Here is an 11,706-nt window from a genome sequence, read left to right on the forward strand (position 1 = left end):
CCCCGCCCCCAGCAAGGGCAGAACAATGGAACTCTGAAATAATACAGGCAGACGGGATCCTGCCTCCGAGCAGCCGGGACACGTGACAGGAGGAGGAAATCGGCGCCTTCTCTGTGCTTGTCCCCCTCCCCCGCCCCACGTTTGTCCTGCCTGGAGCTGAGCAGAGCCTGAAGGAAGCATCTTTATGCTCAGAGGTAGAGAGGGAAGGTGAATGGAGGTGACTCTCCTGGGCCTGCGAACAAGGACCACAAGAATTAGAAAGGTGCCTCTCGACAGCCCAGATGCAGGGTCCCGGCAGGGGCTGGAGACCCAGCCTGGGAACCCCAAGCACCTCCCTGCCAAGCCCGTTCTGAGCCTGGGTGTCAGCACGAGGGGAAGAAGGGCTTCGTTGCTCTGGAACTGTCACGCTGCACCAACAAGCACAACTGGCTGCAAGCGGGGAGTGTGTGCTATTCCTCCAGGCAGCCTTCAGCTCCCCCAGGTCTGGAAGGAAGAGAAAAATGACCCAGTATGGGAGTTCCCTGGCGGTCCAGTGGTTAGGACTCTGCGCTTTCACTGCTGAGGGCCGTGGGTTCAATCCCTGGTCGGGGAACTAAGATCCCGCAAGCCTTGTGGTACTGCCAAAAAAAAAAAAAAAGTGCTCTGTAAACTTTCCCTGTAAGACCACTTTTTTCCCCCTTCCATAGCTCTACATGGTTAACTTCTCTATTTCTTAAATTCCTCCTTGGAATGAAAAACGAAAGCCAGGCCCTCTCTTTCCTCCTGATGTCTTCCCATAGGAAACGAAACAAAATAGAAAAAATTAAAATCACAGCGTTGACCTACTTACACCCCCCCGGCTTCCCCACTGCACCTCCAGTCCTTAGAGGTTCAGCACAGAGCTCCCCACAGGGAGATGGCGATGGGGACACTCAGAGGTGGATCAGGCAGGCACTCCCACGGGGAATCGGGGGGGCCGGCTCAGCTCCCCAGGCTGGGGTGGGGTCAGGGGCGAGCTAGCAGGTGGTAGAGGAAACTTGCCCCAGAGGATGGAGCCGTGGTTCTCCAGCTGTGGCCCCTGGACCTGCAGCATCGGTGTTATCAGCTGGGAACTCGTTATAAATGCAGATTCTCAGCCTGGTCCCAGACCTACAGAATTGGAAAGTCTGGGGTGGGCCCCCCCATCTGTGTTTATCAAGCCCTCCAGGGGATTCTGATGCAAGCTCAAGTTTGAAAATCTCTGAGACGGAGGAAGCTCCCTCTTAGAGAGGGAGTTGATGAGGTTTTCTAGACAGGCAGGGGATGAAGGGGTGGAGGCTTGGCAGACCGGGGGCAGGGCCCCCATCTCAGCCTTGAAGGGAAAGGCTAAGACCAGACCCCGGGGTTCCAGTACTCGCTCTAACACATACTAGCTCCCTACCCTGGAGCAGCAACACGACCTCTCTGTGCCCAGTTCCTTCCCCAGGGCTGCCCACAGGCCCGATGCCAATGCAAAGGAGAACCCAGAGGAGCCTCAGTGGCCACCAGAACATGTGGATCAAACTCGAGCCACCTGAGCTCCCAGGGGCTGTACAGCCCAAGGCCCTGGTTTTAAGCTGAGACCCCAGTGGGTTAGAGGTGTGCAAGATGCCCTGAGTGAGTCACTGGGGCCCAGATCGGGGGCACTGGATCCAGAGAAAGGACCCACCTGGCACTCCCAAATGACCCTTTGTGACCCCCCCCCCCAATCACAGTGTGCAGCTGATCCAGGACCCTCCCGCCGCCCACCGAGGCACAGGGCTCTCTCAGGGAGGACGGGCGCAGGCCTGGGGCTTCTGGTCTGGGAAGGGGAGCCTGGGAGGGCCCACCTCGCTCTGGCCCAGGTCTTAGTCGCCTGACTTGTCTCCTGAGTGCCACCGCCCCCCAGTCCAAGCCTCCTCTCTCTTTCGTGGTGATTATAGTAATATACACAATTACAGTAATTATAATAATGGCACCATTAGCATAGGGTCCCCCCTCCCAATGTGGAGCGTTTTTTGTAGATTACCAGGCACTTTCATGGGCATTATCTCATCTAACATCATTTATCTGATATTTCTGGGGGAGCCCTCTAAGATCTGCTGCCTCCCCTGGAGCCCTTGGGACTGGGAGTGTTGGGTGCCCACCTGAGGCCCAAACCAGCCCCATAGGCCCAGCCAAGGACGCAGGTCAACACAGGAGGTGGCCATCTGGACCCAAGCAGCTCCTGGCCGGCTGGACCATCACCAGAGCCTGGGACGCCTGCCTTCACTTTTCAGAAATGGTGGAGAGAGGATGAGGGGCTGACCGCCAGAGACAGACGGAACCCTTCCCTTCAGGAACACGGGGGCATTTAGAGTCCTGGGGTCTGATGCACAACGTCCACCCCTGGCCCTGGGGAGCTCTCAGATGGGGTGGATGGGCCCAGCCTGGGGGTCTCGGGCCCAGCTCATCTATGGGGGATATGGACATGAAAAGCTTGAATCTTCCCATCAGGGCGGCTCTGGGACTTTCTTCCTCAGCCCTGGGGAGCCACGGGCCATTCCTTACAATGGTCACAAGTCAGCCAGTGAAGGTCATGGCTCTGGGGCTTCCCGGGAAAGGGATTCTCCTTCAGGGGCGGGCTCTTCCTCCAGTGGTTCTGTGCTGGTGGGTGGAGCCCCTTCCCCACCAGGGCAGAGGGGAGGGCGGGGGTCCCCAGGCAGTCCCCAGAGCTCCCCCCAGGCCCCACCCAGTGATGGTCAGGCGGCGTTCGGTCCCTCAGCTCCCCCATCCCAGCCGCCCCATCCTCGCCCCATTAGAGCTGCTCCAGCCCAGTGTCCAGACAGCTCTCAGTCCCCAGGGATGGGTCCCAGTGGACACAGGGGGTGGTTGGGTGAGCTCAGCTCTGGTGTGTGACCCTCGGCTCCCCAGAAGGACCCTCTCTGAGGCCAGAGCCACGGCACCCAGCACCCAGCCACACCCCCAAGGAGCAGCACAGCTGTCTCTTTAAGGGAGTCCCTCCTGGGAGGAGCCAGGCTGGGGGATTAAGGCCTGAGAGGAGCTTAAGGGACAGGAGGGGCACTGAGGTCGAATCCTCCTGAAGCAGCAGCAGGATGAAATGAGGTCCACAGGCTCCGGTCGGGGCTGGATTGTGCGGCTGAGGCTGCCTGACACAACTGCTCATTTGCTGAGGTCACCCCTCTACTGGGGAACTGGCCCAGAGGTGTTGGAGGACAGGACTGGCATTTCTGAAAACTGCCCTGGAGCCTGGCTCCTAGGGCACCAGGGGCTGCTGGGAAATCAGCTGGAAAGAGCCAGTGGTTCCAGAGAGAAAGTGACAAGCACTGGGGGCCATGGGCTACCTTTTTTTGAAGACCCTGACTCTCCCCGCCCTCGAGGCTCAGCAAGTGGACCTCTTCCTTGGGCAAAAACTCCTACCTCTCCTCTGGCCAGCCCAGCACATCCTTCACCCTTAGCCCCCAGCTGGAGTCACGGCGCCTGGAAACCAGAGCCCGGAGGACACCTTGCGGGGTTTGGGGCTCTTCACTTGTTTTTGAAGAGTGTTGACATCTCCTGGATGCCACCCACCATACTCTACACCCAGCACTGAAAGTGAACACAGAAAACACCGCGGGGCTGACTGTCCACATTCAGGGGCCTCTTGAACAAATGGCACAGTGCTCAGCTCTGCTGAAGATGGACGGGCTTTGATCCCACAGCCGTCCTGGCCCCCAGGACCCCGCAGCCTTTCTTCTTTGGTCCTCACTCCTACCCCTGCCCCCTGTGCCCCCCGCCCCCCAGCCTGGGGAGCAGAAATTGCCGGTTGGCTCCTGGCGGGACCAACTGGCAGCCCCAAGGGGAGTCCGGCCCCCTTGGAGCCGAGCTGGCTGGGCTCTGACTGGGGCTCTCGTTCCCACCACGCTGACCTCACCGGCTGCCCGCGACCTTACCAGCACATCGATCCCAGAGAAGGTGTGGTTGGCATTGTCCAGGGAGTAGATCAGCTGGTACACCCCGTCGTTGGCCTCGCTGTTTCCATAGAAACCAACGCCCACCGCAGCACTATGGGCAAGACCCCAAAGTTAGAGGTGACACCCAGAGGAGAAATTTTGTTAGTATACTATTTTTTAGCGCCGTTTTGACTTCACAATGAAACTGAATGGAAAGTACAGCAATTTCCCGTATACCCTGTGGTGCCTCACACGCCTAGACAGCCTCCCCAGCCGTCAACAGCCCCCGCCAGAATGGGACAATTGTTACAACTGTTGAACCTACATGGACACGTCATTATCACCCAAAGTCCACAGTTTACATTAGGGTCACTCTTGGTGTCGTAGTACAATCTTATGGGTTTGGACAAATGTATCCGCCATTAGAGAATCATACAGAGTAATATCACTGCCCTTAAGATCCTCTGTGGTCTGCCCGTCCATCCCTCCCTCATCCCTAACCCCTGCCAACCACTGATCTTTTTACTGTCTCCATAGGTTTGCCTTTTCCAGAATGTCATATGGTTGGAATCCTACAGTACGTAGCCTTTTCAGACGGGCTTCTTTCACTTAGTAATATGTATTTAAGATTCCTCCATGTTTTTTCATGGCTTGATAGCTCATTTTTCTTTTTTTAAGCGCTGAATAATATTCCATTGTTTGGATGAACACAATTTAGCCATTCACCTACTGAAGGGCTTCTCGGTTGCTTCTAGGTTTTGGCAATTATGATGAAAGCGCCTTTAAACATCCATGAGAGCGGGTTTTTGACTTTAGCTGAGGAACTCTTTCCTGGGGGTAGGGGAGAGGGGGTGGTCTAGAGTTCTGGCAGGTGGGCTGGCCGGGGGAGGGAAGAAGGTTCTGGGGCAGCGGTCTCTGGCCTGGCCAACTAGCTCTGCAGCACATTTCATTCAGCCAACAAGAAAATACTCCTGTTCTCCAGTCCCGGGGCTCTGAAGGGTGGAAGATTGCTGGCCGGGCCCTAGGGATTTTGGTGCTACAGTAGGTCTGGGAGGGGCTCAGGAACTCGTACCTTTGCCAGCTCCCCAGGTGACTCTGACACACGTGGGCTTGGGGACCACTGAGGTCTCATGAAATCACACTCACCTCTCCCAAACCCTCCAAGGGCTGGGGATGCCCCCTCCATTCTCTATCCTTTCCCCTCCACTTCCCCACACCACCCACGAGGCATCTGTCCTACTGAAATGTTCTGGCTTCTAGAAAGTCCCTTCTTAGGTTGAGTTAGGTTGAGCTAAAGCCTACCACCTCAAATCACGTACCTGCTGGCTCCTGGCTGTCCTTGGGGCCAGACTGGAATAAGCCTCCAATTCTGCAAGGCACCCTGTCAGACATCTGAATGGGGCTCCGTGTCACCCCTTTTCTGCTCTACGAGTCAGATGTGTCCTCCAGACCCTGGTCTACATCATCCTTTGGTTCAACTCTCTCTAATCAGTCCATGTCACCCTTAAACGTGGCCTCTGAGTGAAGCACCCAAGCCCAGCTGGTCCCTCCAGCCCCGAGCACAGGCGGCTAATGCCCTGGGGTCCTCCCTCCCTGTCACTGACCTTGTGGTCCATTAATATCCCTGGATTTCTCCCCAGGAACTGCCGCTAAGCCCAGGCGTTCCTTCTTTCTCTAGTGCCGTATTGCTTTTTGTTTTGTTTTAAATAAAAGCGGAACTTTAAATCCATCCCTGTGAAATTTCATCTAGTTGGTTTTAGTCCAACATTCCAGCCTGAACAAATCATCTGAAGTCTTGCCTCTGTCACTGATCATACTTTCTCTGACTCACACCACTGGGGGTCCTCTCAAGATTCATTAAACAGCCTCCATGAGTTTTCATCCAAAACGTTGATTTTGCAGGGGAAAGATGAAGGCGCATGTGCAAACGCTTTTACCCTTTTTCTTTAAACAGGGCAGGACCTGGGATGGAATCCCCTGGGAGACTGTTATAGAAACCTCCTTCCAGGGTGCCCTTGACCCCCAATTCAGTGTTTCTCAGAAAGCGGTCCATGGACCACAGGACAGAATCACCTGTTAAAAGCGTAGGTTGGGGGGGGGGGCGGGGGGCACACCGCACCCATTTGTTACCAGTATGGTCTGAGTATGTGCATTTTAAAACAAGGTTCCTATCTGCTTCGCGTGTCTGACGCACGCACGCATGCACGCACCAGCTACGGTTTGGTGAACCCATGAGTAAATCAGTATTCTTTGCATTCAACCAGAATTGTTCAACCAGCTTTGAATCCACTTAACCGCACCACCACACAATCTGTAAATACAGCATCCGCAGGGATACTGGGAGGACCTTGGTCAAATGCAGAAATATTCATACATTAAATGTATTGTATTTCTATGAGCTTCTCTTTAGTCACTTCATCTTTTAAATTTCAGTCTGCTCTGAAAAATACCTTTCGTTTGCTCCTTGTGTTTCTAACTTTCTCTGCTAGTTCTCTGTGTCATGATCCAGTGTTTTCTGGGGGCTCGGCCTCAAGCCAATGCTCTCCCATCCTTTTAGCTCTCCCTTTCCCTGTTTTCAACGGAGGATTCTACTTTTGCGTCTTCTCATGGTCTATGGATTTATCAGAGATGATGGTTCAGGAGGGGCTGTGTAATTGCACCTGGTCTTCTGACACAAGTCTGTGGTGCTGCCCCTCTCTGGTATAACAGCACCGCTCTCTTAATCAAATGTTAAATCACTCCCAAAGAGAGGTGCACTCTGGGAATTCTCCTCATATCCCCTTTGCCTTGTTCATTCTTTCTTCTACGGATTGAATCTCCCCTCTTCTCCGGGATCCTTTGCTGTCAGAGCTCAGCAAGACCCCTGCCTCTGAATCCCCCCAGCCTCACCTCGTATCCCTTCTCCTGCTTTTGTTGCCCCCCCCCCCGCTCCCCGCTTCTCTCCCTCAACTCACTCCAATTGGGCTCCAATCTGAGTACAACTCCAGTGAAGGTAACTGTGGGCCTCCCCTGCGCTTACTGCCCATCCCCCACCCTGCTGCACCCCTACCCCAGCCCCCTCGCCCGCCCCTCTGCTCCAGCCACACTGGCTTCTCTCAGTGCCTTAAAAGCTTTGTGCATCCCACTCCTGGGCATATACCCGGACGAAACTATAATTCAAAAAGATACACGCACCCCTATTTTCATAGCTGCAGTAGTCACAGTAGTCAAGACATGGAAACAACCTAAATGTCCATCGACAGATGAATGGATAAAGAAGATGTGGTGCATATACACAATGGAATATTACTCAGCCATAAAACAGAACGAAATAACGCCATCTGCAGCAACATGGATGGACCTAGAGATGATCATACTAACTGAAGTAAGTCAGACAGAGAAAGACAAACACCATACGATAGCGCTAATATGTGGAATAATCTAAAATATGACACAAATGAACTTATCTATGAAACAGAAATAGACTCACAAAGAATAGACTTGTGGTTGCCAAGGGGAAGGTGAGGTGGGGGAGGGATGGATTGGGGGTTTGAGGTGAGCAGATGCAAAGTATTATATACAGAATGGATAAACAACAAGGTCCAACTGTGTAGCACAGGGAACTCTATTCAATATCCTGGGATAAACCATAATGGAAAAGAATATGAAAAAGAATAACTGAATCACTTTGTTGTACAGCAGAAATTAATACAACATTGAAAATCAACTATACTTTAATAACATAAATTTAAAAAAAAAAAGGTTTGCTCCCCTCTCGCCCCCACCACAGGGCCTTTGCCTTGCTGCCTGCGTAGCAAGCACTGCTGGTTTCTTTGGCCGTCTCCATCCTGTCTCTCCCTGCCCGCCCTGCACACCTTACTCTCAGGAGGAGGCTGTTTAATACCAGGTACTTTGCAGGAGGCTCCAATTCCCTCTGCATGGAAGTATCTCCTCCCAGCTTGCCCCCACCTTTGCCTAGTTCACGCCTCCTCATCCTGTTGGTCTTGGTGCCCTTGTCACCCAGTTAACACCCGACTCGAGTGGGTCATCCAACTTCACGCCTATGCCTTGTCTCCAAAATTACCCTTTAATTCATAAGTACTCAAATCAAACAAGCATATGATCCTCTGTCTCTCCCAACAGACCGAGAGCTACAAGAAGGCAGAACTGGTGGCTGTTTTTCTTTTCGCCAGCTCCCTCGTGCCTGGCACAGGTAACCTGGAGAATTCTGAAGAGAAGCTGTGCCACATACACTCCCGTTTTGAGTTTTCCTTAAGCGGCAGGTAAGGATTACTTATTGGAATTGACCCTCCAAAGTCATTCTTACTGTTCCAAAGTATTCTTCTGTCATTTGCAGTATTTTTTTCAGAAAAATCTGAGTTCATAGGAGAGAGGGCTGCCTGCGTAGCAAGCACTGCTGGTTTCTTTGGCCGTCTCCATCCTGTCTCTCCCTGCCCGCCCTGCACACCTTACTCTCAGGAGGAGGCTGTTTAATACCAGGTACTTTGCAGGAGGCTCCTTTCTGCTAGGAGTCATATTTGTCTTTGAACTTGTGACCACGGCTCAACCTCTCTCCTTTAAGTTTATGATTTAAGCCCCGGCCGCATGTCTCACCCAGCCCTGGTTCCCTTCCACGTGTTTGGTGCTTTGTCACCCCTGCAAAGCTGCTTTGAGTTCTTGCCTATCTTTTGGCTTAGATGCCCTGACACTGCATGCAGGATGGGACCTTGAACGTGATCTAATGGAGAAGAAAGCCCTGGGGATGAGGTGAGCCGCTAGGGATGAGCCCCATCTGCCTCTTGTCCTGCTGCCGAGACAGTGCTGTGGGTTCTTGGATACGATGGACAATTAGCCATGAGGCATTCCACCCCTTGGCCAGGACCACCCCCCGGAGCATTTCAGGAGGAACTGAGGCTTTTGGAAAAACCTCTGTAGATACAAAAACAAGAAAAATACAACTGGTGAACACAAGGCCCGCGTGTGTGTGTACACTGCCTGGGCAGCGTGGCTCTGACACACAGTTAGAAAGCCTCACTTCACCATCCGAAGCAAAGAAGACCCAGCTGATGGCGCTAAGAGCTACTGATCTTGTGAGAAGATGGCATTGATCTGGACTGGAGTCAGACTTTGATGGCAGACCCCGGGCAGCTGCTGGGAGGGGACAGGACGCAGAGAGCAGAGCTGTCGCCGGTCAACTGCTCAGGGAGCTTGCTGCCAGGCTGGAGAGGCCCACCCTGGGGCAGGAGCTAGGGATGCTCGGGAGCCTCCCCTTGCCATCCAGGACATCTGATTCCCACTGTTTGGCGAGAAAAGGCACAGCTTTCACCCTGGAGACAGGCCCTCCCATCCAGGTACCCGGAGCTCAGGCAGGAGAATGTGGCCAGACAGCTGAGGAGCCACTTGGGGTTTGCTGGTGGCGGGGTGGGGTGGTGCGGGAAGTGGAGGGCGAGGAAGGCGTGTCCTTGTCATCAGGCTGACCACTGGCAAGACCCAGATGGTCAGGCCCACTTTTCTTCCGCTGTGTCCGCCTCGCAGCCTCACACGGAGACCCCTGCCACCCCCCGCCCGAGCGCACACGCCGGGCCCGGCGCAGAGGGACACTCACCAGCAGACGAGCCCAGCCACCACAGCCGTCCAGGTGATGCAGCAGGGGTGGCGACGCTTGGTTTGCACCGCACTGTTCTGCAGGGAGCAGCACACACACACCAGGTAAGCCGCGAGGAAGACGAGGTTCAGGCCCAACCCGACGGCGGCCACCAGCCCCAGGAACAGCAGCGACTGAGGAGGGAGAGGCCTGGGGTCAGCACTCGGTCCCGTGGGTGGCAGGGGTGTTGGTAAGCGCCCTGCCCTTGGGCTGGGCGGGGAGTGGGGGCAGAGGAGCTCAGGTGTGGGTGGGGGAGGACACGAGACGAGTGGTGGAAGGAGGGATGGCTCAAGCCTGGCCCCCAGGTCCGGGGCTTACACACCTGGATGCAGGTGCGGACCAGGCATTGTCTGATGGATGCTCTGAGCTGCTCAAGAGACAAGGCAGGAATCATCCCCAGACAGTGAGGTCTGTGGGCAGTGCTCTGTGTGACTGAGGGAGACAAGGAGACGGACGTCCGTGGGATCAGAGCATCCAAGGCCTCCTGGAGGACACAGGGCTGGGCGGGGTGTCTCAGAAGCTGAGTGGGGCCTGTCGCAGGGCGGGGAAGGGATGCCCTGGCGGATGTGCCCCACGGAGCCTTGTTCCAGGTATTGGGGTAAATCCTCAACCAGAGGCCAACTCTGCGCTGGGGGAGAGGGGAGATGTCAGGAGATGCACCTGGGGCGTCCCTCTCATCACATCTTGAAAGGGACGGTGACCCCTAGATGCCAATTGTGGCAGCAAAGCCCGGAATTCTGAAGTGGGGAGGAAATGCCGTCTCAGGCCCGCCGAGCAACTCAGGGTCCTACAGAAGGAGCCACTATCTGTCAGGAGGCCCAGAGCCCCCCTACTCCTTGCCTTCCAATCTCTTGATTCAGCCAGATGGACGCCAGATGGCACCAGGACTGGTGGCCGCCAGCCAGGGCTGGACCTGGCTCTAAGTCAGGCTCCTGAGTTGACAGCCTCGCCCTGCTGACCACATGCCCCGAGTCGTTCCCAGCCCAGAACCCCCAGCGCTCCAGTCTGGGCTGTTGGGGCAGGGTGATGAGCAGAGTCGGGGGGACACTGGGGCCCTTCTGGGCTAAGGGGGAGACAAGGCTCAGGCAGGAGCATGTGCCACCAGGAGACAGCTCTGAACACAGAGGCTGGGGTCTGCAGTCCCGAGGCCCGGGGTCGTCTTGGAAGGGGGTGGGCAGAGCCTCACAGGGGAGAGGGTGTCTACTGAGCCCACTCAGCTGCTCGGGCCCGTGAGGGCTTGGGGCGGCCTGCAGACCCCTGGCCTGACCTGCTCAGCTGGTCACCTGGACCGACGGGTTTCTGAGCCTCACGGACAAATGGCCAAAGCGGTGGGGACAGCCCAGAAGAGGACAGGAGAGATGGCTCAGGGTGGATGTGACGAAGTGTGGCTTTCGCCTCCACCTGGGATAAATATGTCTTACGTACTGCCAGGAACTTGCTCCCCGACCCCCGACTCAGCAGCGTGGGTGGTAAGCCCTCCTCCTCCAGGTAGCTGGGAAAGCCCAGTGGACCTGACCACACGCCCCTGCGGAAGCCCTCCTGGGTGGCAGGCGCTGGGGCTCCCGGGCCAGGGCCACTGGGCCTGTCCCATGGACCGTGCCAGAAGGCTGGCCTGGTGAGACGGTGAAAGAAGCTGCCACTAGCCGGCCCCCAGCCGGGGAGTGGAGGGCGAGGAAGGCGCCCCTCACTGGAGGCCCTGTAGCCCCAGGCCAAGGGGAAGAAGGGGGTGTTTAGAGCCTCTATTGGAAGCGAATCGCCAACCCTGGGGCGTCGACATCTTCTGAAATGCAGAACACACCTTCTCAAGCCCCACCCTGGACCCAGTGAATCAGAACTGCACCAAGAGATGATCCCAAGAGATCTGTATCCCATTGAAGTTGGGGAAACCCTGATTAGTGTCAACAGACTTTCTCAAACTGTTTATATTAGCTTAACCTTTTCTTCAGACTCACTTAGCAGAGCGCCTCTGACTGAGGGGTGGACGTAAATGCCAAGCTTTGTCCTGGCTACCCCCTCGCAGGCCTGAGGCCCCTCTGCTAAAGCCCAGGAGCCCATTCACAAGTTGCAAACCACTGTGCAGTGTGCATATACCCCAAGAGCCAGCAACCCCACTCCTGTATATTCACCTGGCAGAAAGGAGGGCTCATGTCCCCCACAAGATACATGCAAGAATGT

The 11,706-nt window shown here is 55.4% G+C and overlaps 1 protein-coding gene across 1 annotated transcript in view; it reads right to left on the reverse strand.

Annotated features, from left to right (window-relative positions):
• TTYH2 (tweety family member 2) overlaps positions 1–9,925 on the reverse strand; it is a 31,980-nt gene extending 22,055 nt beyond the window's left edge. Inside the window, exons 1-3 of the mRNA XM_007454388.1 lie at positions 9,854–9,925; positions 9,493–9,665; positions 3,909–4,020 (exon numbers count right to left, since the gene is read on the reverse strand). Coding sequence (XP_007454450.1) covers positions 3,909–4,020; positions 9,493–9,665; positions 9,854–9,925 — 357 coding nt within the window. The remainder of the gene's footprint in view (positions 1–3,908; positions 4,021–9,492; positions 9,666–9,853) is intronic.
• Between the last annotated feature and the right edge of the window lie 1,781 nt (positions 9,926–11,706).

The sequence above is a fragment of the Lipotes vexillifer genome, unplaced genomic scaffold, assembly GCF_000442215.2.
Source record: "Lipotes vexillifer unplaced genomic scaffold, Lipotes_vexillifer_v1.1 scaffold518, whole genome shotgun sequence".
Classification (NCBI taxonomy): Eukaryota; Metazoa; Chordata; class Mammalia; order Artiodactyla; family Lipotidae; genus Lipotes; species Lipotes vexillifer.